The sequence below is a fragment of the Oncorhynchus keta genome, chromosome 32, assembly GCF_023373465.1.
Source record: "Oncorhynchus keta strain PuntledgeMale-10-30-2019 chromosome 32, Oket_V2, whole genome shotgun sequence".
Taxonomy (NCBI): domain Eukaryota; kingdom Metazoa; phylum Chordata; class Actinopteri; order Salmoniformes; family Salmonidae; genus Oncorhynchus; species Oncorhynchus keta.
Window position 1 is genome coordinate 13,076,401 of NC_068452.1, and position 27,375 is coordinate 13,103,775.

Sequence of the window (27,375 nt, forward strand, 5' to 3'; positions counted from 1 at the left end):
AGCCAGGAGACACCATGTTTATAATTTAGAAGGTGAAGCATTGTAGTTGATTATAATGTGAAATGGAAGTTGTTTTCTGTTGGTGGTAAGCACACTTGTCCAACAAAAATATACAATATATTTGTTGTCTTAAGAGGGAAGGTGTTACAGGTTTTGGTTTTTCCATTTATGTTTTGAGGTTGGACGTTAGCTCGTCAGCACGTACTGATTGGTGCCACCTCGTTAGTCAGTATGCACTCTAAGGAAATGCCATTGATTAAAATAATAATTGGATGCAATATCCAACCCAAAATACCTGTGCTGGCTTGTCCATCTCATTAGTGGGAAGGTGTTTCACCTGAGCTGGTCCAGGTTCTATTTAAGAGTGTCTGGCCCAGTGCTCCAGTAGTCTTGATAGATGTGGAGAGTCAACACCTTTAGTTGCTCTACCTTTTTGGTTTGCTTCCTGTCTTTAAGTTTGGTGTGGGTTTTTTCTTTTGTTTGCCTCTTCTTGGGCAGATTTAGTGGGTCTCATGGTGGGTGTCTTTTATGTCCCAGTTGTTGTCACTTGTCAACTTTCAGTGGGCACCCCCATAGTGTCTTTCAGAGCCCCTCCTAAAAAACAAGCTTGTATTTTGGGTTGAATATTGCATCCAATTATTATTTGAATCAATGGCATTTCCTTAGTGCTCATTAGTCTTTCAGCTGTTAGTCTTCTGTTGTGTACTAAATATTTATTTTTTCTATTTATTTATTTTTCCTGTGAAGCCATTGTGTTGCATCCATGTCTGAAAATAGCTGTATAAATTAAGCTAGATTTGATTTCAACAAATGAACCCAGTGACTGACCAATCAACAGACTCTTGGTCCATCTTAGTATGAAAAACAGTATCAATACCACTTTTCAAGCCTGCTGAAGTCGTGGTAACCACCACCGGGCTTGAGGTGGTCTCCCACAGCTCTGCTTATGTCATGTTCTGTGGCCTTGTCATTCCATTTCTTGACTGCCCCTGCAACACAGAAAGAAACACATTTGGTCATATTATATACAACACTCAAAGTAATGGATATGGAGCATCTATGGTCTCAGTGACACATGGCACTTAAATGTGACTTCTGCCATCTGATCACTCCAAGCTGCATTAGGTTCAGATCTACCAAGATGGGCATTTGACATAGTCTGGACGCAGTCAGGCCACCGAATATGCATAAGCAATGTAAAGAGATGGGGTGAATTAGTGGGGGGGGGGAACAGACAAAAATGACCTTCATAATAACAAAGAACAAATGTGTGTGCCTGAGGGGAAATTAACTTTCATACAGCTGATAGGGGTGAGAAACTACGCCCACATCAGTGGACAATTTGTACTAATGTAAATAAACATAGATGATGGAACATATTCCATTTTGCAGACGTGATGAACCGCTAAGGGGACATAAATATTTACCATCTAAACCATGTGTGACCTCTCACCTCTCTGGCTGGAGAAGTGTTCTTCCTAACCAGTCCCTCAACAGCTCTCTGACTGAGCTCCACCCTCACTGGGTCTTCAGAGGAGAGGAAGGCTGAGGAGGGATGGAAGGATCAGTCACTCAATAAAGTGTAGAGCTGCTGTCTATGCTGTCTGACAAAGTCATTATTTTAGTAGTTCATTAAAGGAAATAAGGCTCTATGACTGCTGAATGCCAACTATCTATCAATTAGATCATGTATTTTCAGGTAGAGATACATCCTTGGGACATTCCTAGCCCATTGAAGTTGACTTTTAAAATGGCTACGGTTAGGGTTTAGGGTAGGGATGTCCGAAGGATTCCAGATAGCATTGACCATTGTGCATTATTCTGTCTCTTTTTTTATAGCAGGTGTAAAAGAAACACAGACAAGACATTCAGAGCGTGGTGTTGCGAGAACAAGCTGTCTTTTGTTAGATAACGGTATGGAGCATGAGAGCCTGAATGTTCTTCACAAGCAAGTTACATCTATCAACATAAGCGCCAAGAGGCGGGGACCCGCCTGAGCGCAACCCCACATACAGATTGGCATAATTAGATGCTATTTTTTAAACTACAATCTGTATGTGGGGTTGTTAGAGAAGAACGTGATTGTCAGCCCTAACAATCCATTCTAGCACCTCATCAGGCTCTGAAAAAGTCTTCATTGATGATGAGTTCCTTCTATTCCAGGGGACAGCAGAGGAACTTCATCGATTCCACTCCTTCATCAATACAAGCAGTAAACATCTGAAATTCACCCTCACCTTTGATGCGCATGAAACAAGTTATCTGGACATTTTATTAAGAGGGAGGGGGTGGCTTTAGCACAGACCTATACAGGAAGCAGATGCTTTCTTACGCGGAGACAGCTTCCACCCTACACCCCTAAAAAAAACAATTGTAATACTTGAGTAAAGAAAACATTTCAAATGTAAATTTGTCATTTTAATTTTGTAAATTTAAAACCTAACTGTTTGTACTTGTAGGTAATCAGATCGCGACTTCTACTAAGTCTTTAACATAGATTTTCCCTCACAACATTGCACAGAGATAAATCAGACCCAGCCTGAACTGTGTGATGTTGTAGGGAGGTGTAGTTTCTCTAGAGATAAATCAGATCTAGACTGAAATGTGTGATGTAGTAGGGAGTTGTAGTTTCCAACAGGCCAATATTCTACATAGTTTAGCGCATAAAACATTGTAATTAACTACAATGACCATAATCCACTGCGTTGAGGGACTGGTTAGGAAGAACACTTCTACAGCCAGAGGTGAGAGGTCACATGGTTTAGATGGTAAATACTTATGTCCCCTTGGCAGTTAATTGCGTCAGCAAAAGGTAATATGTTCCATCATCTATGTTTATTTACATTAGTGCAAATTGTCCACTGATATTGGTGTAATTTCTCACCCTTCTGGCTGTATGAACGTTAATTTCCCCTCAGACACACATTTGTTCTTTGACATTATGAAGTTAATTTGTGTAAAATGTACTTTTCCCTACTCATTCACATTCAGTGTCCAAGGCCAATCCTGGTAGATCTGAACCTAATGCAGTTTGGAGTGATCGGATGTAACTGAGGCCATAGACGCTCCATATCCATTACTTTGAGTGTTTTATATAATATGACTGAATGTGTTTATTTCTGTGTTGCAGGGGCAGTCAAGAAATGGAACAGCAAGGCCACAGAACATGACATAAGCAGAGCTGTGGGCTGTGTTTACCACTCCACCATGCCTTTAGCAGGCTGGAAAAGTGGGATTGATCTGGTTTATCCTTTGACATGGGATTGATACTGATTTTCATACTCAGAGGGACCAAGAGTCTTTCGATTGGTCAGTCATTGGGTTCATATATATATCTCCATCACTAACTTTAAGCAGCTTACTTACTGATCATTGCCCATCTGTAAATAGCCACACCCATCTACCTCATCCCCGTATTGTTATTTATTTTTGCTCCTTTGAACCCCAGTATCTCTCCTTGCACATCTATCACTCCAGTGTTTAATTGCTAAATTGTAATTATTTCACCACTATGGCCTATTTATTGCCTTACCGCTTTACTCCATTTACACACACTGTATATATATTTTTCTGTTGTGTTATTGACGGTACTTTTGTTTATTCCATGTGTAACTGTTGTTTTGTCGCACTGCTTTGCTTTATCTTGGCCAGGTCGCAGTTGTAAATGAGAACTTGTTCTCAAATGGCCGACCTGGTTAAATGAAGGTGAAATAAAAAAAATAACATTTTGTTGTTGAAATCAAATCACGCTTTATTTATACAGCACATTTCAGACATGGATGCAACACAATGGCTTCACAGGAAAAAAAAATATTTCGTACACAACAAACAGAAGAATAATGAGCACCCTATGGAAATTCCATTGATTAAAATATTAATCGGATGCAATATCCAACCCAAAATATAAGCTTGTTTTTTAGGAGGGGTTCTGAAAGACACTGAGGGTGTCCACTGAAAATTGACTAGTAACAACAACTGGGACCTAAAAGACACTCACCATGAGACCCACTAAATCTGCCCAAGAAGAGGCAAACAAAAGAAAAACCCACACCAAACTTAAAGACAGGAAGTAAACCAAAAAGGTGGAGCAACTAAAAGGTGTTGACTCTCCACATCTATCAAGACAACTGGAGCACTGGGCCTGACATTCTTAAATAGAACCTGGACCAGCTCAGGTGAAACACCTTCCCACTAACGAGATGGACAAGCCAGCTCAAGTGTAACACATACTGACTAACGAGGTGACGCCAATCAGTGTGTCCTAAAGTCCAACCTCAAAACATAAATGGAAAAATCAAAGCCCGTAACACCTTCCCCTTTAAGACAACAAATCAGAGGTCGACCGATTATGATATTTCAACGCCGATACCGATTATTGGAGGACCAAAAAGCCGCGACCGATTAATCGGACGATTTTTTATTTATTTATTTGTAATAATGACAATTACATCAATACTGTATGAACGCCACGTAAAAAAGCTAACGTTTAAGTTCCTTGCTCAGAACATATGAAAGCTGGAGGTTCCTTTCAACATGAGTCTTCAATATTCCCAGGTAAGAAGTTTTAGGTTGTAATTATTATAGGAATTATAGCACTATTTCCCTCTATATCATTTGTATTTCATTAACCTTTGACTATTGGATGTTCTTATAGGCACTTTAGTATTGACAGTGTAACAGTAAAGCTTCCGTCCCTCTCCTCGACCCTCCCTGGGCTCGAACCAGCAACACAACGACAACAGCCACCACCGAAGCAGCGTTACCCATGCAGAGCAAGGGAAACAACCACCCCAAGGCTCAGAGCGAGTGACGTTTGAAACGCTATTTGCGCACGCTAACTAGCTATTCATTTCACTTCGGTTACACCAGCCTCATCTCGGGAGTTGATAGGCTTGAAGTCATAAACAGCGCAATGCTTCACGCACAACGAAGAGCCGCTGGCAAAATGCACGAAAGTGCTGTTTGAATGAATGTTTACGTGCCTGCTTCTGCCTACCACCACTCAGTCAGATACTTAGATATCTAGTAATATCATCAACCATGTGTAGTTAACTAGTGATTATGATTGATTGTTTTTTATAAGATAAGTTTAATGCTAGCTAGCGGCTTACTGCATTTGCGTAACAGGCAGTCTCCTTATGGAGCGCAACGAGAGAGAGGCAGGTCGTTATTGCGTTGGACTAGTTAACTGTAAGGATGCAAGATTGTCTCCCCCGAGCTGACAAGGTGAAAATCTGTCGTTCTACCCCTGAACGAGGCAGTTAACCCACCGTTCCTAGGTCGTCATTGAAAATAAGAATGTGTTCTTAACTGACTTGCCTAGTTAAATTAAGGTATAAAAAACAACATTTATATATTTTTTTAAATCTGACAAAAAGATTTGATTTCCGATTGTTATGGAAATTTGAAATCGGCCCTAATTAATCGGCCATTCCGATTAATCGGTCGACCTCTACAACAAATATATCCTACATTTTTGATGGACGAGGTTGCTCACCACCAACAGAAAACAACTTCCATTTCACATGATAAACAACTACAATGCTTCACCTTCACCAATACAAACATGGCGTCTACTGGCTGTCAACAATTAAAAACGGGTATTTCTAAATATTAATATACAATAGTATTATTTTTTTCACATTTTCTTTATAGAATGTGAAAACTCACTTGCTTCTAGAACTCTCGTCCACTTTTTATTTAACCTTTATTTAACTAGGCAAGTCAGTTAATTAAGAACAAATTATTATCGACATTGACGGCTCAGGAACAGCGGGTTAACTGCCCTGTTTAGGGGCAGAACAACATATTTTTACCTTGTCAGCTCGGGGATTCGATCCTTTCGGTTACTAGTCCAACGCTCTAACCACTCGGCTACTGAAAGTACGTTGAAATTGCGTTGTTTTAAAGTAATTTAAAAAATGACCCGAAAATACACATTTTAAACAACAACCAAACAAATATTAACGTTGGGCAGAGTTTCAATGACATTTTGCTTGGTGGAGCCCCAATGTCAAAACACAGTTTTAACGTGTCCAAATCAATAACCAATATTCAGAAACAGTTTGGGACAAATTGAAAGCCTAAACATAAAATGTGCTATTTACACAAACATCTGCCACAATAATCATATTACTTGTATTTTATAACAAGCTCCTTATAAACTGCACAAGCACCAGAAACGCTGTTGTTTTGACAAGTAGCAATAAATCACTGATATCGATTAGGGGGGAAATCAGGTTGTACGTGATGTGGAAACGAACACAACTAAAAGAACACATTGAAATGGGAGATATCTTTCACCTGCAGAAGACAGTCAGCTACATTTTGGAGAGATGCATTTAAATGTAGGGGTCGCTAAACAAAGGAACGTTACACTTATTTTCATCACTCAACGATATCATGTTGAAATCAATTGTGCGAGAGGAGGGAGATGAGATTGAACGTCCTGTTAAAACTAACAGCTCAAAAACCACACGGAATCTGGGAATAATGTGTACATCCCTGGTTAGAAGACAATTTGTAGAAAACAGATCGCTACATTTTATAGTGTTGCATTTTTATTCAAGTTGGACACCAACATAGTAAACAGCATAACAACTATTTTTGTTAAAAGGCTAATATTCATAGCATGCTGAAATCAATTGAACAGGGAGCAAACATTATGGTTTCAACATTGTGACATTATTAAAATAATCCTACTACAATGTTAAAACATTCTACATTGTGACATTAATTCATTGATATCATGAAACAGCTCATTCATGTATTTTCTGATGATTAATCAGATATCTTTTATCAGAGTATCTCTTCCCACATTGATTACAGCTACAAGGTTTCTCTCCTGTGTGTGTTCTCTGGTGTCGTGTCAGATTGCTAGACTTAGTAAAACTCTTCCCACATTGAGCACAGCTATAAGGTTTCTCTCCTGTATGTGTTCTCTGGTGTGCTGTCAGGCTGCCAGATGAAACAAAACTCTTCCCACATTGATTACAGCTAAAATATTTCTCTCCTGTGTGTGTTCTCTTGTGTACAGTCAGAACTCTAGATGAAGCAAAACTCTTCCCACATTGGTTACAGCTATAAGGTTTCTCACCTGTGTGTGTTCTTTGGTGTCTTGTCCGCTTGCTAGAGGTAGTAAAACTCTTCCCACATTGAGCACAGCTATAAGGTTTCTCTCCTGTGTGTGTTCTCTGGTGGTATACCAGGCTGCTTAGCTGAGTAAAACTCTTCCCACATTGATTACAGCTAAAAGGTCTCTCTCCTGTGTGTGTTCTCTGGTGTGCTGTCAGGCCACCAGATGATACAAAACTCTTCAAACATTGAGCACAGCTATAAGGTTTCTCTCCTGTGTGTGTTCTCTGGTGTGATATCAAGCTGGATGACCGAGTAAAACTCTTCCCACAGTGAGAGCAGCAGTGAGATTTATCACTTGTGTGAATTCTCTGGTGTACCTTTAGTGAACTTGATCTTGAGTAACTCTTCCCACAGTCAAAGCAGCGGTGAGATCTCTTCCCTGTGGATCTCTCCAGGTGTTTCTTGAGGTGTTCTAATGTGGAGAGACTCTTCTCTGCCTTGTCAGCATAATGAGGTTGTTGAGGCTCCCCAGAGGGCCCATGGTAGTCCCGTCTCTCTCCTGTGTGAACAACAAAGTCAGACAGATGGTTAAAGGCCCACAACAGCAGAAATCCACTGTAAAAGGTCATGCCAATAGCGTAGACATGATGTTGTACAATAGCGTAGACATGATGTTGTACAACAATTGACTAATGAATTGTCTAATGAATGTACTGATTATTTGACATTTGTCTTAAAATGAGCAAGAATAGTCATATTTTGTCTTGTTTTCACATTAGTAGTAACATCTAAGATTGTAGACTAGAAATAAGTTATTCATGTTGTTGACTTTTGGTCTCCAATATAGGCCCATTCTGTGTTTGCAAAGTTTGAATGTCCTGCTTAATATAATGTTTGTTTTAGTCATCAATGTGAACGCAAACAAACCTTTGGATTATAATTGTAAGGCTTTGTAATATAATGTTAAAAAACAAAAAACTTCAACCAGTAAAATGCTCTTTGGCTTTTTCATCAGCCTGACAATGAGGGTTTGAACACAGTTTGCCAAATTGGCCCATAACTTCACCTAACAACAAATATAGGAAAATAGCTCTGTGTGTTGTATAATAGCCTATCCATCAAGGAACAGTTCTGTACACATTATGACCAAAGAAGGGATGTTGGATCCAACATGGAGCATGGCATAGCTGTCTTTACCAGAGTAATGAATGAAGAAGCACTTTTGTTGTTGTTGCATGTCGTGATGTTTGTCATTTGACTGTCATTCAGAAAATGATTTATTGGATCAGCTGATGATAGTTGAACATGTGACTAACAAAATAGTTAACGTATTAAGAATTATGTGTAATTATTGAAGAACCGCGTTAATGACAGTATCCATTTGGGTGTTGTCAATAAAGTTACGATATTTGTTTATTTTATTTATATTCACCCTTATTTAACCAGGTAGGCCAGTTGAGAACAAGTTCTCATTTACAACTGTGACCTGGCCAAGATAAAGCAAAGCAGTGTGACAAAAACAACACAGAGTTACACGTGGGATAAACAAATGAACAATCAATAACACAATAGAAAAATCTATATACAGTGTGTGCAAATGGAGTATGGAGGTAAGGCAATAAATAAGCCATAGTAGGGAAGTAATTACAATTTAGCAAATTAACACTGGAGAGATAGATGTGCAGATGATGATGTGCAAGTAGAAAAAGTAAATAAAAACATGGGGTAGGTAGTTGGATGGGCTATTGACAGATGGGCTGTGTACAGCTGCAGCGATCAGTAAGCTGCTCAGATAGCTGATGCTTAAAGTTAGTGAGGGAGATATAAGTCTCCAACTTCAGTGATTTTTGCAATTCGTTCCAGACATTGGCAGCAGAGAACTGTAAGGAAAGGAGGACAAAGGAGGTGTTGGCTTTGGGGATGACCAGTGAGATATACAGTGGGGCAAAAAAGTATTTAGTCAGCCACCAATTGTGAAAGTTTTCCCACTTAAAAAGATGAGAGGCCTGTTATTTTCATCATAAGTACACTTCAACTATGACAGACAAAATGAGAAAAAAAATCCATAAAAATCACATTGTATGAATTTTTATGAATGTATTTGCAAATTATGGTGGAAAATAAGTATTTGGTCAATAACAAAAGTTTCTCAATACTTTGTTATATACCCTTTGTTGGCAATGACAGAGGTCAAACGTTTTCTGTAAGTCTTCACAAGGTTCACACACACTGTTGCTGGTATTTTGGCCCATTCCTCCATGCAGATCTCCTCTAGAGCAGTGATGTTTTGGGACTGTTGCTGGGCAACACAGACTTTCAACTCCCTCCAAATATTTTCTATGGGGTTTAGATCTGGAGACTGGCTACGCCACTCCAGGACCTTGAAATGCTTCTTACGAAGCCACTCCTTCGTTGCCCGGGCGGTGTGTTTGGGATCATTGTCATGCTGAAAGACCCAGCCACATTTCATCTTCACTCAAAATCTCACGATACATGGCCCCATTCATCCTTTCCTTTACCCGGATCAGTCTTCCTGGTCCCTTTGCAGAAAAACAGCCCCAAAGCATAATGTTTCCAACCCTCATGCTTCACAGTAGGTGTGGTGTTCTTTGGATGCAACTCAGCAATCTTTGTTCTCCAAACACGACGAGTTGAGTTTTTACCAAAAAGTTATATTTTGGTTTCATCTGACCATTTGACATTCTCCCAATCTTCTTCTGGATCATCCAAATGCTCTCTAGCAAACTTCAGACGGGCCTGGACATGTGTCCCCCTGCTTAAGCCAGTACATCTGGCACTGCAGGATTTGAGTCCCTGGCGGCGTAGTGTGTTACTGATGGTAGGCTTTGTTACTTTGGTCCCAGCTCTCTGCAGGTCATTCACTAGGTCCCCCCGTGTGGTTCTGGGATTTTTGCTCACCGTTCTTGTGATCATTTTGACCCCACGGGATGAGATATTGCGTGGAGCCCCAGATCGAGGGAGATTATCAGTGGTCTTGTATGTCTTCCATTTCCTAATAATTGCTCCCACAGTTGATTTCTTCAAACCAAGCTGCTTACCTATTGCAGATTCAGTCTTCCCAGCCTGGTGCAGGTCTACAATTTTGTTTCTGGTGTCCTTTGACAGCTCTTTGGTCTTGGCCATAGTGGAGTTTGGAGTGTGACTGTTTGAGGTTGTGGACAGGTGTCTTTTATACTGATAACAAGTTCAAACAGGTGCCATTAATACTGGTAACGAGTGGAGGACAGAGGAGCCTCTTAAAGAAGAAGTTACAGGTCTGTGCGAGACAGAAATCTTGCTTGTTTGTAGGTGAACAAACACTTATTTTCCACCATAATTTGCAAATAAATTAATTAAAAATCCTACAATGTGATTTTCTGGATTTTTTTTTTTCATTTTGTCTGTCATAGTTGATGTGTACCTATCATGAAAATTACAGGCCTCTCATCCTTTTAAGTGGGAGCACAATTGGTGGCTGACTAAATACTTTTTTGCACCCCCACTGTATATGGAATTCTTCAAGAAACAGATGGGTACATATCATTAAGGTAAAGTCCCAAAATGGATGTAACAACTGCTGATTACCCCTTTTAGCTTAGCCCAATATGTAGTCTTATAGGAGATAGAGGACTACAGTATTTCAGACATTGTCATTGGATGCATTTGATCAATTGTTAACGTTTTGGTGATGGTCCCCCCTTTTATGTTCTACACAGTCACAGTGTAGCTTCAGCCATTCCTACAGAACAACAATAAAGTGTAGAATCCCTTTACTGCATATTGGTTCAATGACTGCAGAGAAGGTACTTACTTACTGGTGTTAAACAGATCTACAACCTCCTCTTCTTCCTCCAATGTGACAGTCATCTCCCCCTCTTTCACTCCAAAAATGGCATCCTCTTCTATTAATGTAACATCCTCCTCCTCTTTCACTCTGAACGCATCTTCTTCTTCTTTGACAGAAACGTCTTTCTCTTCTTTCACGGTAACAGCCTCACTCTCTACTTGTTTTTGTATTGAAACATCCTTCTCTTCCTCCTCCTCTTTCACAAGAACTTCTTTCTCCGCCCAGCAGACCCCCTCTTCTTTAGCAAGAGCTTCTTTCTCCGCCCAGCAGACCTCCTCTTCTTTAGCAGGCGGAGAGTGGCTTAGTGAACTCATGGTCGGGGATGTTAGCTAGCTAGCATTAGCGACTAGCCTAGTTCTAAGTTAACTTAGAGAACCAGCTAGCTGACAAATGTAAATATATCATTAAATGGGCCAACAAGTACATACGACAGAAGTGTGTTTAATACAAAGCGTCTAATATAAACCAAAACAGTGTAAAGAGCGTGAATGTTGTAGCTATGTTTGCTAGAAAGCTACCGAGGTGTCTGACTAGCTGTTGTTGTTGAAGGAGCTTCCCGTCCACTAGATTATACGTCACACTGGCACCTGAACCTAAAAGAAGCACATCGCCATCTGCTGACTGGAGTGGGCAACACAGTTGAAGAACAAAAAGTTTATTTTTCATTTATTTCATAAAAGTTGATTATATTAAGTCATTCAAAGAGAAGCATGTCTTGATTGAGTCATTTGTAATGAGTGATAATTTAAAACAAATTTTACACCCACTACATATTTTCATTGAACCATACTTCTAACATGGATCATTTTCTTTTATCATAGCCAAAATGTGGTTCATTCGATTCTTCCAATTTTTCATGACTTTGTCAATCAACTGGTTCTTATTGAATCTAAATCATGGTTTGGTGTTTTTGTATCAAAATGGACTTCAAATCCTTTGGAGTCATTTTGACCCCAGGCAAAAGCACCTTTGATAAATGGGCCCGTTTATTTCAAATCAAAATCAAATCACGTACATGTGTTTAGCAGATGTTTTTGAGGGGGTAAAGAAATGCTTATTTCCCCAGCTCCGACAGTGCAGTAATATCTAAAAATTAATATCTAACAATTTCACATCATATACCCAATACACAAAAAAATCGAAGTATTTGAATCTAGGTTTCTCTGTAGACATGATCCATCCCACCAGAGGGTGGAGGGGCTCCTGTTTCAGTGGTTTTGACCATAGAGACACCTGCAGAGACAGTATAGTGCCTCCCATGTACTCTCCTAAAATTAGATTTTTCTATACCACGTATCACGTGACTGTGTACAAAACTACCAGCGGTAGAAACCTCAGCCAGCAGTAGAAAACTCTGCCAGCGGTATACAGTGTATTCGGAAAGTATTCAGAACCCTTCACCTTTTCCACATTTTGTTACGTTATAGCCTTATTCTAAAATTTAAATGTTTTCCCTCCTCATCAAATGACACACAATACCCCATAATGACAAACCAAAAACAGGTTTTTGAAAAAAGGGGTGTAATCCTTAAGAGGTTTTAATCATTGATACATAAAAGGCCTGATTGGTGGAGTGCTGCAGAGATGGAAGAACCTTCCAGAAGGACAACCATCTCCACAGAGGAGCTCTATCAGAGTGACCATTGGGTTCTTGGTCACCTCTATGACGAAGGCCCTTCTCCCCCATTTGCTCAGTTTGGCCAGGCGGCCAGCTGTAGGAAGAGTCTTGGTGGTTCCAAACTACTTCCATTAAAGAATGATGGTGGCTATTCTGTTCTTGGCGACCTCCAATGCTACAGACATTTTTGGTACCCTTCCCCAGATCTGTGCCTCGACACAATCCTGTCTCTGAGCTCCACGGACAATTTCTTTGACCTCATTGCTTGGTATTTGCTCTGACATGCATTGTTAACTGTGGGACCTTAAATAGACAGGTATAATCATAAACAATATGATTTCATGTGGCATAAACAAAAACACAAATTCTCAATCAAAAATAAGTCAGAGATAAGACAGCGCCTTTATTCTCTCATGTGATTTCAGGTTCTCTGACTGGAAAAATGTCCTTCTACACAGAGAGAGAGCAGGGGTAGGACTTTTTTAGTGTGTCTTCTATTGCTCCTTCAGGCTCCTTAACCAGATAATACTCTTTCCACACTGGGAACATAGAAAATGTTTCTCCTTTGTGCATTCTCTCATGCTCCTTCAGGCTCCCTAACAAGGTAAACGTATTTTTGCACTGGGAGCAGTGGTAAGGCTTTTCTCCTGTGTGCATTCTCTCACGCTCTTTTAGATGCCCTGTCTGAGTAAAACTTTTTTCACAATGGGAACATTGGACTGGCTTTTCTCCTGTGTGTGTCCTCTCATGCAGTTTTAGGTTTGGGCGTCTCTGGGTCTGGTTCCCCTGAAGGAATCTTCCCGCTGTCAGAGTGAGAGTCTGGTCTCTCTCCTGCCAAAGACAGCGTATCTCGTTAAACAGAGACCTGAATGAAACCACCACAAAGTCCTTGACAGGACTGTCGTTGTAGAGCCAGGCCAGGAATTCTGTCGAGTTCCAGTAGGTGTCAGGAGCTTCCCAATCCCCTATGAGGTTTAATCTAGACTAGATCCCTCAATAAAAGAGCAGAACTGGTCATCACAGAGTGGCTGTAGTGCATTGTAGGCTGGGTAAATCCATTTGAATTCAATATATTTTTGACAGCATCCCTTTTGATTAAAAAAAGCTTTCCTTACATGTTTGACTATGGAAGAAGTGTTAAGAAAGTGACTTCATGTAACTGAATGTAAAAACATTCATGAGACACACCGTACCAGTCAAAAGTTTGGACACCTAGTCATTCATGGGTTTTTCTTTATTTTTACTATTTTCTACATTGTAGAATAATAGTGAAGACATCAAAACTATGAAATAACACACAGGGAATCATGTAGTAACCAAAAAAAGTGTTAAACAAATCAAAATATATTTTAGATTATTCAAAGTAGCCACCCTTTGCCTTGATGACAGCTTTGCACACTCTTGGCAGTGTCTCAAACAGCTTCACCATATGCTGAGCACTTGTTGGCTGCTTTTCCTTCACTCTGCGGTCCAAACCATTTCAATTGGGTTGAGGTCGGGTGATTGTGGAGGCCGGGTCATCTAATGCAGCACTCCATCACTCTCCTTTTTGGTCAAATAGCCCTTACACAGCCCGGAGGTGTGTGGGGTCATTGTCCTGTTGAAAAAAAAAATGATAGTCCCACTAAGCGCAAACCAGGTGGGATGGCGTATCGCTTCAGAATGCTGTGGTAGATAGACAGGTGTGTGCCTTTCCAAATCATGTCCAATCAATTTAATTTACCACAGGTGGACTCCAAACAAGTTGTAGAAACATCTCAACGATGATCAATGGAAACAGTATGCACCTGAGCTCAATTTCAAGTCTCATAGCAAACGGTCTGAATACTTATGTAAATAAGGTATCTGTTTTTTCTTTTTAATAAATGTGATATGTTTTCTACAAACCTACTTTAGCATTTTCATTATGAGGTATTGTGTGTACAGTTGTGGCAAAAAGTTGAGAATGACACATATGAATTTTCACAGTCTGCTGCCTCCATTTGTATGATGGAAATTTGCATATACTCCAGAATGTTATGAAGAGTGATCAGATGAATTGCAATTAAATGAAAACTGAATCCCCAAAAACATTTCCACTTTGTTTCAGCCCTGCCACAAAAGGACCAGCTGACATCATGTCAGTGATTTCTCTCGTTAACACAGGTGTGCGTGTTGACGAGGACAAGGCTGGAGATCACTCTGTCATGCTGACTGAGTTCGAATAACAGACTGGAAGCTTCAAAAGGAGGGTGGTGCTTGGAATCATTGTTCTTCCTCTGTAATCCATGGTTACCTGCGAGGAAACACGTGCCGCCATCATTGCATTGCACAAAAAGGGCTTCACAGGCAAGGATAGTGTGGCCGGTAAGATTGCACCTAAATAAACCATTTATCGGATCATCAAGAACTTCAAGGAGAGCGGTTCAACTGTTGTGAAGGCTTCAGGGCGCCAAAGAAAGTCCAGCCAGCACCAGGACCGTCTCCTAAAGTTGATTCAGCTGCGGGATCGGGGCACCACCAGTACAGAGCTTGCTCAGGAATGGCAGCAGGCAGGTGTGAGTGCATCTACACGCACAGTGAGGCGAAGACTTTTGGAGGATGGCCTGGTGTCAAGAAGGGCAGCAAAGAAGCCACTTCTCTCCAGGAAAAACATCAGGGACAGACTGATATACTGCAAAAGGTACAGAGATTGGACTGCTGAGGACTGGGGTAAAGTCATTTTCTCTGATGAATCCCCTTTCCGATTGTTTGGGGCATCAGGAAAAAAGCTTGTCCGGAGAAGACAAGGTGAGCGCTACCATCAGTCCTGTGTCATGCCAACCGTAAAGCATCCTGAGACCATTCATGTGTGGGGTTGCTTCTCAGCCAAGGGAGTGGGCTCACTCACAATTTTGCCTAAGAACACAGCCATGAATAAAGAATGGTACCAACATATCCTCTGAGAGCAACTTCTCCCAACCTCCAGGAACAGGTTGGTGATGAACAATGCCTTTTCAAGCATGATGGAGCACCTTGCCATAAGCCAAAAGTGATAACCAAGTGGCTCGGCGAACAAAACATCGATATTTTGGGTCCATGGCCAGGAAACTCCCCAGACCTTAATCCCATAGAGAACTTGTGGTCAATCCTCAAGAGGAGGATGGACAAACAAAAACCCACAAATTCTGACAAACTCCAAGCATTGATTATGCAAGAATGGGCTGCCATCAGATGTGGCCCAGAAGTTAATTGACAGCATGCCAGGGCGGATTGTAGAGGTCTTGAAAAAGAAGGGTCAACACTGCAAATATTGACTCTTTGCATCAACGTCATGTAATTGTCAAAAGCCTTTGACACTTATGAAATGCTTGTAATTATTATTCAGTATTCTATAGTAACATCTGACAAAAATATCTAAAGACACTGAAGCAGCAAACTTTGTGGAAATTAATATTTGTCATTCTCAAAACTTTTGGCCACGACTGTAGATTGATGAGGATTTCTATTTATTTAATCCATAGTACAATTAGGCTGTAACATAAAATGTGGAAAGACTTTTGTGACATAAATAAGGGGTTAAAGACATGCACATGTTATTTTTATACATCTTAGATATAGGAACAAACTTCCGAATAAACTTCCTTTGGATGTTTTGGGGGAAACAATGTTACTATGGTTACTGTTGTTCTATGTTGTGAATGTTATCCAATGTGTTACTAGAGGTCGACCAATTATGATTTTTCAACACTGATACCGATTATTGGAGGACCAAAAAAGCCGATACCGATTAATCGGCCAATTTCTTTCTTTGTAATAATGACAATTTCTACAATACTGAATGAAAACGAATTTTATCTTAATATAATACATAAATAAAATCAATTTAGCCTCAAGTAAATAATGACACATTTTCAATTTGGTTTAAACAATGCAAAAACAAAGTGTTGGAGAAGAAAGTAAAAGTGCAATATGTGCTATGTAAGAAAGCTAACCTTTCAGTTCCTTGCTCAGAACATGACAACATATGAAAGCTGGTGGTTCCTTTTAACATGAGTCTCCAATATTCCCAGGTAAGAAGTGTTAGGTTGTAGTTATTATAGGAATTATAGGACTATTTCCTTCTATACCATTTGTATTTCATTAACCTGTTAGACCTATAGGGGCAGTATTTCATTTTTGGATAAAAGGACGTGCCCGTTTTTAGCGCAATATTTTGTCACGAAAAGATGCTCGACTATGCTTGGAATTGATAGTTTTGGAAAGAAGACACTCTGACGTTTCCAGAACTGCAAAGATTTTCACTGTGAGTGCCATAGAACAATATCTACAGGCAAAACCAAGATGTTTGAGTGACCAGGAAATCAACAGGATTTCTGAAGGCACGTTTTCCATGATCTCCTTATATGGCTGTGAATGCGACAGGAATGAACGGACACTTCCTATCGTTTCCCCCAGGTGTCTGCAGCATTGTGACGTATTTGTAGGCATATCATTGGAAGATTGGCCATAAGAGCCTACAATTACCAAGTGTCCCGCATGGTGTCTGCGTGAAAATTGGTGCGCAAAAGTCAGGTCCCAGTATTTTTCCATCCGAATCAGAGAAGAATGCACGCTTCTAGGACTGGCATTTCAATGAAGAGATATATGACAAAACACCTTGAGGATTGATTCAAACAACGTTTTCCATGTTTCATTCGATATTATGGAGTTAATTCTGAAAAAGTTCGACGTTTAGGTGACTGAATTTTCGGTTAGTTTCGTAGCCAAATGCATAGTAACAAAACGGAACGTTGTGTCCTACACAAGCATCTTTCAGGAAAAACTGGACATCTGCTATGTAACTGAGAGTCTCCTCATTGAAACATCTGAAGTTCTTCAAAGGTAAATTATTTTATTTGATCCCTTTGCTGGTTTTTGTGAATGTTGCGTGCTAAATGCTAACGCTAAATGCTAAGCTAGCTATCACCACTCTTACACAAATTATTGATTTTCTCTGGTTCTAAAGCATATTTTGAAAATCTGAGACGACAGGATTGTTAAGAAAAGGATAAGCTTGAGGGCAGGCATATTTATTTCATTTATTTTGCAATTTTCAGAAATCGCTAATGTTGCATTATGGTAATGAGCTTGAGGCTGTAGTCACGATCCCGCATGCGGGATGGGGCGGCCTAAGAGGTTCCTTTGAGTATTGGATGTTCTTATAGGCACTTTAGTATTGCCAGTGTAACAGTATAGCTTCCGTCCCTCTCCTCGCTCCTCCCTGGGCTCGAACCAGCAACACAACGACAACAGCCACCCTCGAAGCAGCGTTACCTATGCAGTGCAAGGGGAACAACTACTAGAAGGCTCAGAGGGAGTGACGTTTGAAACTCTATGAGCTATACTGATAGATAGAAATAATGGGGAGCAAAATAAATAAATAAATACAGTAGGGGGAGAGGTAGTTGTTTGGGCTAAATTATAGATGGGCTATGTACAGGTGCAGTAATCTGTGAGCTGCTCTGACAGCTGGTACTTAAAGCTAGTGAGGGAGATAAGTGTTTCCAGTTTCAGAGATGTTTGTAGTTCGTTCCAGTCATTGGCAGCAGAGAACTGGAAGGAGAGGTGGCCAAAGGAAGAATTGGTTTTGGGAGTGACCAGAGAGATATACCTGCTGGAGCACGTGCTACAGGTGGGTGCTGCTATGGTGACCAGCGAGCTGAGATAAGGGGGGACTTTAACTAGCAGGGTCTTGTAGATTACCTGGAGCCAGTGGGTTTGGCGTTGAGTATGAAGCGAGGGCCAGCCAACGAGAGTGTACAGGTCGCAGTGGTGGGTAGTATATGGGGCTTTGGTGAAAAAAAAACGGATGGCACTGTGAAAGACTGCATCTAATTTATTGAGTAGGGTATTGGAGGCTATTTTGTAAATGACATTGCTGAAGTTGAGGATTGATAGGATGGTCAGTTTTACAAGGGTATGTTTGGCAGCATGAGTTAAGGATGCTTTGTTGCGAAATAGGAAGTTCATTCTAGATGTAACTTTGGATTGGAGATGTTTGATGTGAGTCTGGAAGGAGAGTTTACAGTCTAACCAGACACCTAGATACCAGATACCTATTTGTAGGTATCACTTCTGTCGTGAATAAGAGTTCACAGTTCATATCATTCGCAACCAAAGCTCATGCTGATGTTGGTTTCGTTCTGTAGTTTTATCTGAACCATTCTGACATAGGATCGTCGTCCTCATATCCTCGGAAAAGGAAGTTATGTTGTCGTCAAGGGCTTTATATAGTAAGGGAGAGGAGGGTGTGTTTGAAAAGTCTTATAGCCCTTGTCCCTTCACAGGGGAGGGCCACTGATTGAGCAGCCCTATCTTATGGAAATCCAAATCTCACATTTTAGAAGCTAAAATCACAGTTCATCCCATCACAAATCATTTCATATTCAAACATTTAAATTGAACAACAATTCCATGTGAATCTGATAACTCTTATGTGTAGACTTTCCACTGTGGAGTTTGTCATCTTATCATTGGTGAGAATGTCTCAGATGACATCATATTCATTAAGTACCACCGCATATGTTCAACTGTTCGGATTACCAGAATATAGTTAATTTCCCCCCACATACTGATGTTCCCAGAATCTCTATGTTAACCAAGGTTTTTTTTAAATGTAACCTCAGTAGGTTAAAGAAGGGAAATGGGGGAAGAGGTATTTATGACTGTCATAAACCTATCCCCCAGGCCAACGTCATGACAGCGTCTTCTGCGTAGAGGTGGATCAGAGACTCACCAGCAGTAAGAGCGACATCATTGATGTATACAGAGAAGAGAGTCGGTCCAGAATTTAACCCTGTGGCACCCCCATAGAGACTGCCAGAGGCCCGGACAACAGATCCTCCGATTTGACACACTGAACTCTATCAGAGAAGTAGTTGGTGAACCAGACGAGGCAATCATTTGAGAAACCAAGGCTGTCGAGTCTGCCAAAGAGGATGTGGTGAATGACAGAGTCGAAAGCCTTGGCCAGATCAGTGAATACGGCTGCACAGTGCTGTTTCTTATCGATGGCGGTTAAGATATTGTTTAGGACCTTGAGCGTGGCTGAGGTGCACCCATGACCAGCTCTGAAACCAGATTGCATAGCGGAGAAGGTATGGTGGGATTTGAAATGGTCGGTAATCTGTTTGTTGACTTGGCTTTCGAAGACCTTAGAAAGGCAGGGTAGGATAGATATAAGTCTGTAGCAGTTTGGGTCAAGAGTGTGTCCCCCTTTGAAGAGGGGGATGACCGCAGCTGCTTTCCAATCTCTGGGAATCTCAGACGACATGAAAGAGGTTGAACAGGCTAGTAACAGGATGCGGTGCGCATTTGCAAAAAAAGTTGTTGCTTTTTCGTGCCGTTGCTCCAACGTGTACCTAACCATAAACTTCAATGCTTTTCTTAAAATCAATACACAGAAGTATATATTTTTAAACCTGCATATTTAGCTAAAATAATTCCAGGTTAGCAGGTAATATTAACCAGGTGAAATGTTCTTTGCACGCAGAGTCAGGGTATATGCAGTTTCGGCAGCCTGTCTCATTGCGAACTAATTTGCCAGAATTTTACGTAATTATGACATAACATTGAAGGTTGTGCAATGTAACAGGAATATTTAGAATTAGGGATGCCACCCGTTAGATAAAATACGGAACGGTTCCGTATTTCACTGAAAGAATAAACGTGATAGTTTCCGGATTTTACCATATTAATGACCAAAGGCTCGTATTTCTGTGTGTTTATTATAATTAAGTCTATGATTTGATAGAGCAGTCTGACTGAGCGGTGGTAGGCACCAGCAGGCTCGTAAGCATTCATTCAAACAGCACTTTTGTGCGTTTCGCAAGCAACTCGCCAGCAACTTCAAGCATTGAGCTGTTTATGACTTCAAGCCTGTCAACTCCCGAGATTAGGCTGGTGTAACCGATGTGAAATGGCTAGCTAGTTAGTGGGGTGCACGCTAATAGTGTTTCAAACATCACTCGCTCTGAAACTTTGCTCTGCAAGTGCCGCGGATTTTGTGGAGTGATGGGTAACGCTGCTTCGAGGGTGGCTGCTGTCGATGTGTTCCTGGTTCGAGCCCAGGTAGGGGCAAGGATAGGGACGGAAGCTATACTGTTACACTGGCAATACCAAAGTGCCTATAAGAACATCCAATAGTCAAAGGTATATGAAATACAAATCGTATAGAGAGAAATAGTCCTACAATTCCTATAATAACTACAACCTAAAACGTCTTACATGGGAATATTGAAGACTCATGTTAAAAGGAACCTCTTTAGGCTAGGGGGCAGTATTTTGATGTTTGGATGAAAAACGTGCCAAACGTGCCTAAAGTAAACTGCCTATTTCTCAGGCCCAGAAGCTAGAATATGCATATAATTGGCAGATTAGGATAGAAAACACTCTAAAGTCTCAAACTGTCAAAATATTGTCTGTGAGTATAAAATAACAGATATTGCAGGCGAAACCCTGAGGAAAATCCACTCAGGAAGTGCTGTTTTTCTGAAACTACTCTTTTCCATTGCAAGCCTATCCTCCATTTAAAGGGATATCAACCAGATTTCTTTCCCTATGGCTTCCACAAGGTGTGAACCGTCTTTAGACACAGTTTCAGGCTTTTATTCTGAAAAATGAGCGAGAATGATCACATAGCATCAGTGGATAGCCAGATGTCCTCAGATTTGTGCATGCGTGTGCGCCGGGAGCGAGACCTTTTCTTTCTCTCTTCTATTGAACAGGCCTGAGGGTTGATTATAAAAACGTTTCACATGTTTCTACGAACTTTCCGGATACTATTTGGAATTTTCGTCTGCCCGTCGTGACCGCACGAGCCTGTGGATTACTGAGCAAAACGCGCCAACCAAATAAAGATTCTCTTTATATCCAAAAACCTTCATCGAACAAAAAACATTTAATGTGTAACTGGGAGTCTCGTGTGTGCAAACATACAAAGATCATCAAAGTTAAGCGATTCATTTTATTGCTTTTTCTGATCTACTTTGCTGCTGGCTGTTTGGAATGTTTTGTCTGCTGAGAGCTGTCCTCAAATAATCGCATGGTTTGCTTTCAACGTAAAGCCTTTTTGAAATCTGACACGCCGCCTGGATTAACAACATGTTAAGTGGTGTTTTGGTGTATTGCACTTGTGATTTCATGAAAATTAAATATTTTTAGTAATTTCATTTGAATTTGGCGCTCTGCAATTCACAGGATGTCGATGAAAATGATCCCGCTAAAGGGATTCCCCTCCAAGTCTCCGACCACTACCTTGTATCCTTTTCCCTCTCGCTCTCATCCAACACTTCCCACACTGCCCCTACTCGGATGGTATCGCGCCGTCCCAACCTTCGCTCTCTCTTCCATCCTATCATCTCTTCCCTCTGCTCAAACCTTCTCCAACCTATCTCCTGATTCTGCCTCCTCAATCCCCCTCTCCTCCCTTTCTGCATCCTTTGACTCTCTATGTCCCCTATCCTCCAGGCCGGCTCGGTCCTCCCCTCCCGCTCCGTGGCTCGACGACTCATTGCGAGCTCACAGAACAGGGCTCCGGGCAGCCGAGCGGAAATGGAGGAAAACTCGCCTCCCTGCGGACCTGGCATCCTTTCACTCCCTCCTCTCTACATTTTCCTCCTCTGTCTCTGCTGCTAAAGCCACTTTCTACCACTCTAAATTCCAAGCATCTGCCTCTAACCCTAGGAAGCTCTTTGCCACCTTCTCCTCCCTCCTGAATCCTCCTCCCCCCTCCTCCCTCTCTGCAGATGACTTCGTCAACCATTTTGAAAAGAAGGTCGACGACATCCGATCCTCGTTTGCTAAGTCAAACGACACCGCTGGTTCTGCTCACACTGCCCTACCCTGTGCTCTGACCTCTTTCTCCCCTCTCTCTCCAGATGAAATCTCGCGTCTTGTGACGGCCGGCCGCCCAACAACCTGCCCGCTCGACCCTATCCCCTCTTCTCCAGACCATTTCCGGAGACCTTCTCCCTTACCTCACCTCGCTCATCAACTCATCCCTGACCGCTGGCTACGTCCCTTCCGTCTTCAAGAGAGCGAGAGTTGCACCCCTTCTGAAAAAACCTACACTCGATCCCTCCGATGTCAACAACTACAGACCAGTATCCCTTCTCTCTTTTCTCTCCAAAACTCTTGAGCGTGCCGTCCTTGGCCAGCTCTACCGCTATCTCTCTCAGAATGACCTTCTTGATCCAAATCAGTCAGGTTTCAAGACTAGTCATTCAACTGAGACTGCTCTTCTCTGTATCACGGAGGCGCTCCGCACTGCTAAAGCTAACTCTCTCTCCTCTGCTCTCATCCTTCTAGACCTATCGGCTGCCTTCGATACTGTGAACCATCAGATCCTCCTCTCCACCCTCTCCGAGTTGGGCATCTCCGGCGCGGCCCACGCTTGGATTGCGTCCTACCTGACAGGTCGCTCCTACCAGGTGGCGTGGCGAGAATCTGTCTCCTCACCACGCGCTCTCACCACTGGTGTCCCCCAGGGCTCTGTTCTAGGCCCTCTCCTATTCTCGCTATACACCAAGTCACTTGGCTCTGTCATAACCTCACATGGTCTCTCCTATCATTGCTATGCAGACGACACACAATTAATCTTCTCCTTTCCCCCTTCTGATGACCAGGTGGCGAATCGCATCTCTGCATGTCTGGAAGACATATCAGTGTGGATGACGGATCACCACCTCAAGCTGAACCTCGGCAAGACGGAGCTGCTCTTCCTCCTGGGGAAGGACTGCCCGTTCCATGATCTCGCCATCACGGTTGACAACTCCATTGTGTCCTCCTCCCAGAGCGCTAAGAACCTTGGCGTGATCCTGGACAACACCCTCTCGTTCTCAACTAACATCAAGGCGGTGGCCCGTTCCTGTAGGTTCATGCTCTACAACATCCGCAGAGTACGACCCTGCCTCACACAGGAAGCGGCGCAGGTCCTAATCCAGGCACTTGTCATCTCCCGTCTGGATTACTGCAACTCGCTGTTGGCTGGGCTCCCTGCCTGTGCCATTAAACCCCTACAACTCATCCAGAACGCTGCAGCCCGTCTGGTGTTCAACCTTCCCAAGTTCTCTCACGTCACCCCGCTCCTCCGCTCTCTCCACTGGCTTCCAGTTGAAGCTCGCATCCGCTACAAGACCATGGTGCTTGCCTACGGAGCTGTGAGGGGAACGGCACCTCAGTACCTCCAGGCTCTGATCAGGCCCTACACCCAAACAAGGGCACTGCGTTCATCCACCTCTGGCCTGCTCGCCTCCCTACCACTGAGGAAGTACAGTTCCCGCTCAGCCCAGTCAAAACTGTTCGCTGCTCTGGCCCCCCAATGGTGGAACAAACTCCCTCACGACGCCAGGACAGCGGAGTCAATCACCACCTTTCCTGAGACACCTGAAACCCCACCTCTTTAAGGAATACCTAGGATAGGATACAGTAATCCTTCTCACCCCCCTTAAAAGATTTAGATGCACTATTGTAAAGTGGCTGTTCCACTGGATGTCATAAGGTGAATGCACCAATTTGTAAGTCGCTCTGGATAAGAGCGTCTGCTAAATGACTTAAATGTAATGGATCTGTGCGACAAGAGGTTAAAAGGAACCACCAGCTTTCACATGTTCTCATGTTCTGAGCAAGAAACTTAAACGTTAGCTTTCTTACATGGCACATATTGCACTTTTACTTTTCTCCAACACTTTGTTTTTGCATTATTTAAATGAAATTGAACCCGTTTCATTATTTATTTGAGGCTAAATTGATTTGATTTATGTATTATATTAAGTTAAAATAAGCATTAATTCAGTATTGTTGCAATTGTCATTATTACAAATAAATTAAATAAAACATGCAAAAAATAATAAAAACGGCCAATTAATCGTATCGGCTTTTTTTGGCCCGCCAATAATCGGTTTCGGTATTGAAAAATCATAATCAGTCGACCTCTAGTTACTATGGTTACTGTTGTTCCATATTGTGAATATTATCCAATTTGTTACTATGGGTTACAGCAGTATGGCCTAATACATTTTTGACATAAAATAATTTGCATTTTTTTTGTTCGTTCAAAATGGTCCATGGTATAACCTTAAAACATTTCTCATTCCGTTGTCGTTGGAGTGAGGCTTAGCCTACTGGTGAAGGGAGTCTCGTTCAAATTGGAAAATTATTTGGCTGGAGGGAAGGTTGTGCCAAATCCTGTCGTTTGTAAAGAACCCAGAATTGAGGAACCTGATGGTTTATCAGAAAAGTACCCTACAGTATTCCCAGCATGTGCCGTTACAAATGCTCGGTCTAAGAAATTGGCCGGGAGCAAGTCTAGTGTTGAGGATGTCAGCGATCCCACCATGGTCAATCTGTCCGAGACGTTTATGGGTGATCCTGATTTAGGTAAACCTCCTGAGTTTACCACTCCTTCGAAAACCCCAAAGGTGAGAGTTTTTAGAACCTCTGAATGAAGAGAGGATCCCTACAGTTGACACTTGGATGTCTAGGAAGCAGCTGATTGCTGAACAGATTAAAGATGTTTCTAGAAAGCAGAAGAGTGATGAAAAGAGTAAAGTTGTTTCTAGGAAGCAGCAGATTGATGAACAGAGTGAAGATGTTTCCCTCTCTCCTCTTTTTGCTGAGATACATGCAGAAGTAGAGTTTAATGAAGTTAGATTGCCAGAGGACAGGTAAACCAAACCAAACCAAGCTGACCCAGTTGCACCTTTGCAGCCTATTCCTGCTATTGACAAACCTTTCAGCAGGGTTCTGGTGGACTGTGTTGGTCCTTTGCCAAAAGCCAAGAGTGGTAAGCATTTCAGTTAACTAGTGATAGACTATTTATAATGCAGACATGATATAGTAGTTCATATGCATCTGGTTGATGTAAAAAAAAAAACAACAACACTGTCCTACATTTTAGCACAGCAGGCCAAGTACTTCTATACTCAGGTGGGCGCTCCCTCAACATTATCAGGACAGAGAAACCAGACATGCTCATTGCACACATGGAGAACTACAAACAAAAAGACAAAGAAAAAAATGGACAAATCTTGTAAATGGTGGTTCTGAAATAAACCAAAACTGGTTTCTCACAAGTGTAGCAGGTTTTGAACAGACAATGTTTCCCCCCGAGAATGACAACGGTAAATGACTGTAATTAATACATGCATTAACAGAAATGAATGTAACCAAATTACAGGAAGTAACGGTACATTTACTACTGGTGACATTTGTAATGGGGAATTGATCAAATAAACTCAATCAATTCACACAATGAAACAATGAAGGAGCAAGACTTGGTGGAAGCCAGCAAAGGATATTCTGAAGAGAGACTCGCATATAACTTCACCACACAACCCTCCCCTTCTTCTTGTCTCAACATTTTTAATAATATTCAAGAGACATTATCTTCACACATATTTGAGATGCTTTTCACTGACAGCCGCAACTCAATAATCAGCGAAGCCTATTGCCACACGCACTGCCCAAATAGACATAAGCCTACAAGCTTGTGATTTGAAACCATACATAGCAATTTTTTTTTAAAGAAGCAAATTATCCCCGATTCCTCATTTGGGCAAATTTAGTTTCATTTACTTCCGTATTGGACACACCACTATGTAATTTCTCTCCTGTTCTATTAGACCCACCACTATGCAATTTCTCTCCTGTAATATTGGACCCACCACTATGTAATTTCTCTCCTGTTCTATTAGACCCACCACTATGTAATTTCTCTCCTGTTCTATTAGACCCACCACTATGTAATTTCTATTAGACCCTTCTCAAATATATATGTTAACAAGTCACTTTTTGGAAACGGAACAGAGAAAACAAGGGGTAGCTTGTTCTCTACGTTGTCTGATTCTAGGCATATCAGTCATCATCCTGGGGCCCTCCGTTGAAGAGGTACTGACGAGCCAACTCCAAAGTTAAAAACAAATTTAAGGCGGTACTTACTGGTGTTAATCAGATATATCTCCTCCTCTTCATCTTTCAATGTGACAGTAATCTCTCCTTCCTCTTTCACTCCAAAAACAGCATCCTCTTCCTTCACAGTAACATCCTCCTCCTCTTTCACTCTGAACACGTCTTCCTCTTCTTTCACTGTAACGTCGTTCTCCTTTTTATTCACAGTAACAGCCTCGCCCACCACTTCTTTTTTTACTGTGACATCCTCTTCTTCCTTCTCCTCTTTCACGACAATGTTCAGCCCCAGAGCTTCTTTCTGCGTCCACCAGACCTCCTCTTCTTTAACAGGAGGGGAGAAGTTTAGGGAGCTCATGTTCGGGGATGTTAGCTAGCTAGCTATCATTAGCGACTAGGCTAGTGCTAACTTAACCAGCCAGCTACTATAGCTGACTAATACAAAATAACGTAATATTCTATTAAATAGGTTAACAAGTAGATACGACAGAAGTGTGTGTACAACACAGTACCTAATATACACCGAAAGCGTATAAATAGCTTGAATCTTTCGGCTATGTTGGCTAGCAAGCTACCGAGGTAGTTGACGAGCTGTTTCTGAAGAACCGTCCACTAGATTATACGTCACGCTGGCAGCATCGCCTGAAAGACGCACATCACCGTCTGCTGACTGGAGGGGAAACGCAGTTGAGGATCATAAGATTATTTTCAATTAATTAAATTAAATAATACTATTATATTGACACATACAAAGACAGGAAAGTGTTGATTGATTAGTGCGAATAAAAAATGTTTACTACAGCACATGTAAGGCAGTTTCATTAAGTCATACTAAATAAGTAGCTAGCTACTGTAATATAGGTCTATACTGCTCCTACATGGTGTAACAATACATCATGTAGATGTATATATTGAACAGACTAGGTCT

The 27,375-nt window shown here is 41.6% G+C and overlaps 1 protein-coding gene across 4 annotated transcripts; it reads right to left on the reverse strand.

Moving 5' to 3' along the window:
- Window positions 1-134: 134 nt before the first annotated feature.
- LOC118365109 (zinc finger protein 180-like) lies at window positions 135-27,259 on the reverse strand. Of its 4 annotated transcripts, none has more exons than XM_035747062.2 (2): window positions 26,481-27,256; window positions 135-989 (listed from the first exon to the last, which is right to left on the reverse strand). In XM_035747062.2, the coding sequence occupies exons 1-2, from the start codon at window positions 26,803-26,805 to the stop codon at window positions 871-873; spliced, it is 444 nt and encodes a 147-aa protein (XP_035602955.1). In that variant the 5' UTR covers window positions 26,806-27,256; the 3' UTR covers window positions 135-870. The 4 variants fall into 4 exon arrangements, with proteins under 4 accessions (XP_035602955.1, XP_052346199.1, XP_035602954.1 ...); XM_052490239.1 differs by lacking the exon at window positions 135-989 and adding an exon at window positions 998-1,545 and having other exon boundaries at window positions 26,481-27,259; XM_035747061.2 differs by lacking the exon at window positions 135-989 and adding an exon at window positions 6,425-7,636 and having other exon boundaries at window positions 26,481-27,127.
- Between the last annotated feature and the right edge of the window lie 116 nt (window positions 27,260-27,375).

Coding starts and splice junctions, on each gene's coding strand:
- LOC118365109 (XM_035747061.2), bottom strand. CDS start 26,805: ATGAGCTCCCTAAACTTCTCCCCTCCTGTTAAAGAAGAGGAGGTCTGG. Junction 7,637..26,480: donor GATATATCTGATTAACACCA/GTAAGTACCGCC, acceptor TTGTTCACACAG/GAGAGAGACGGGACTACCAT.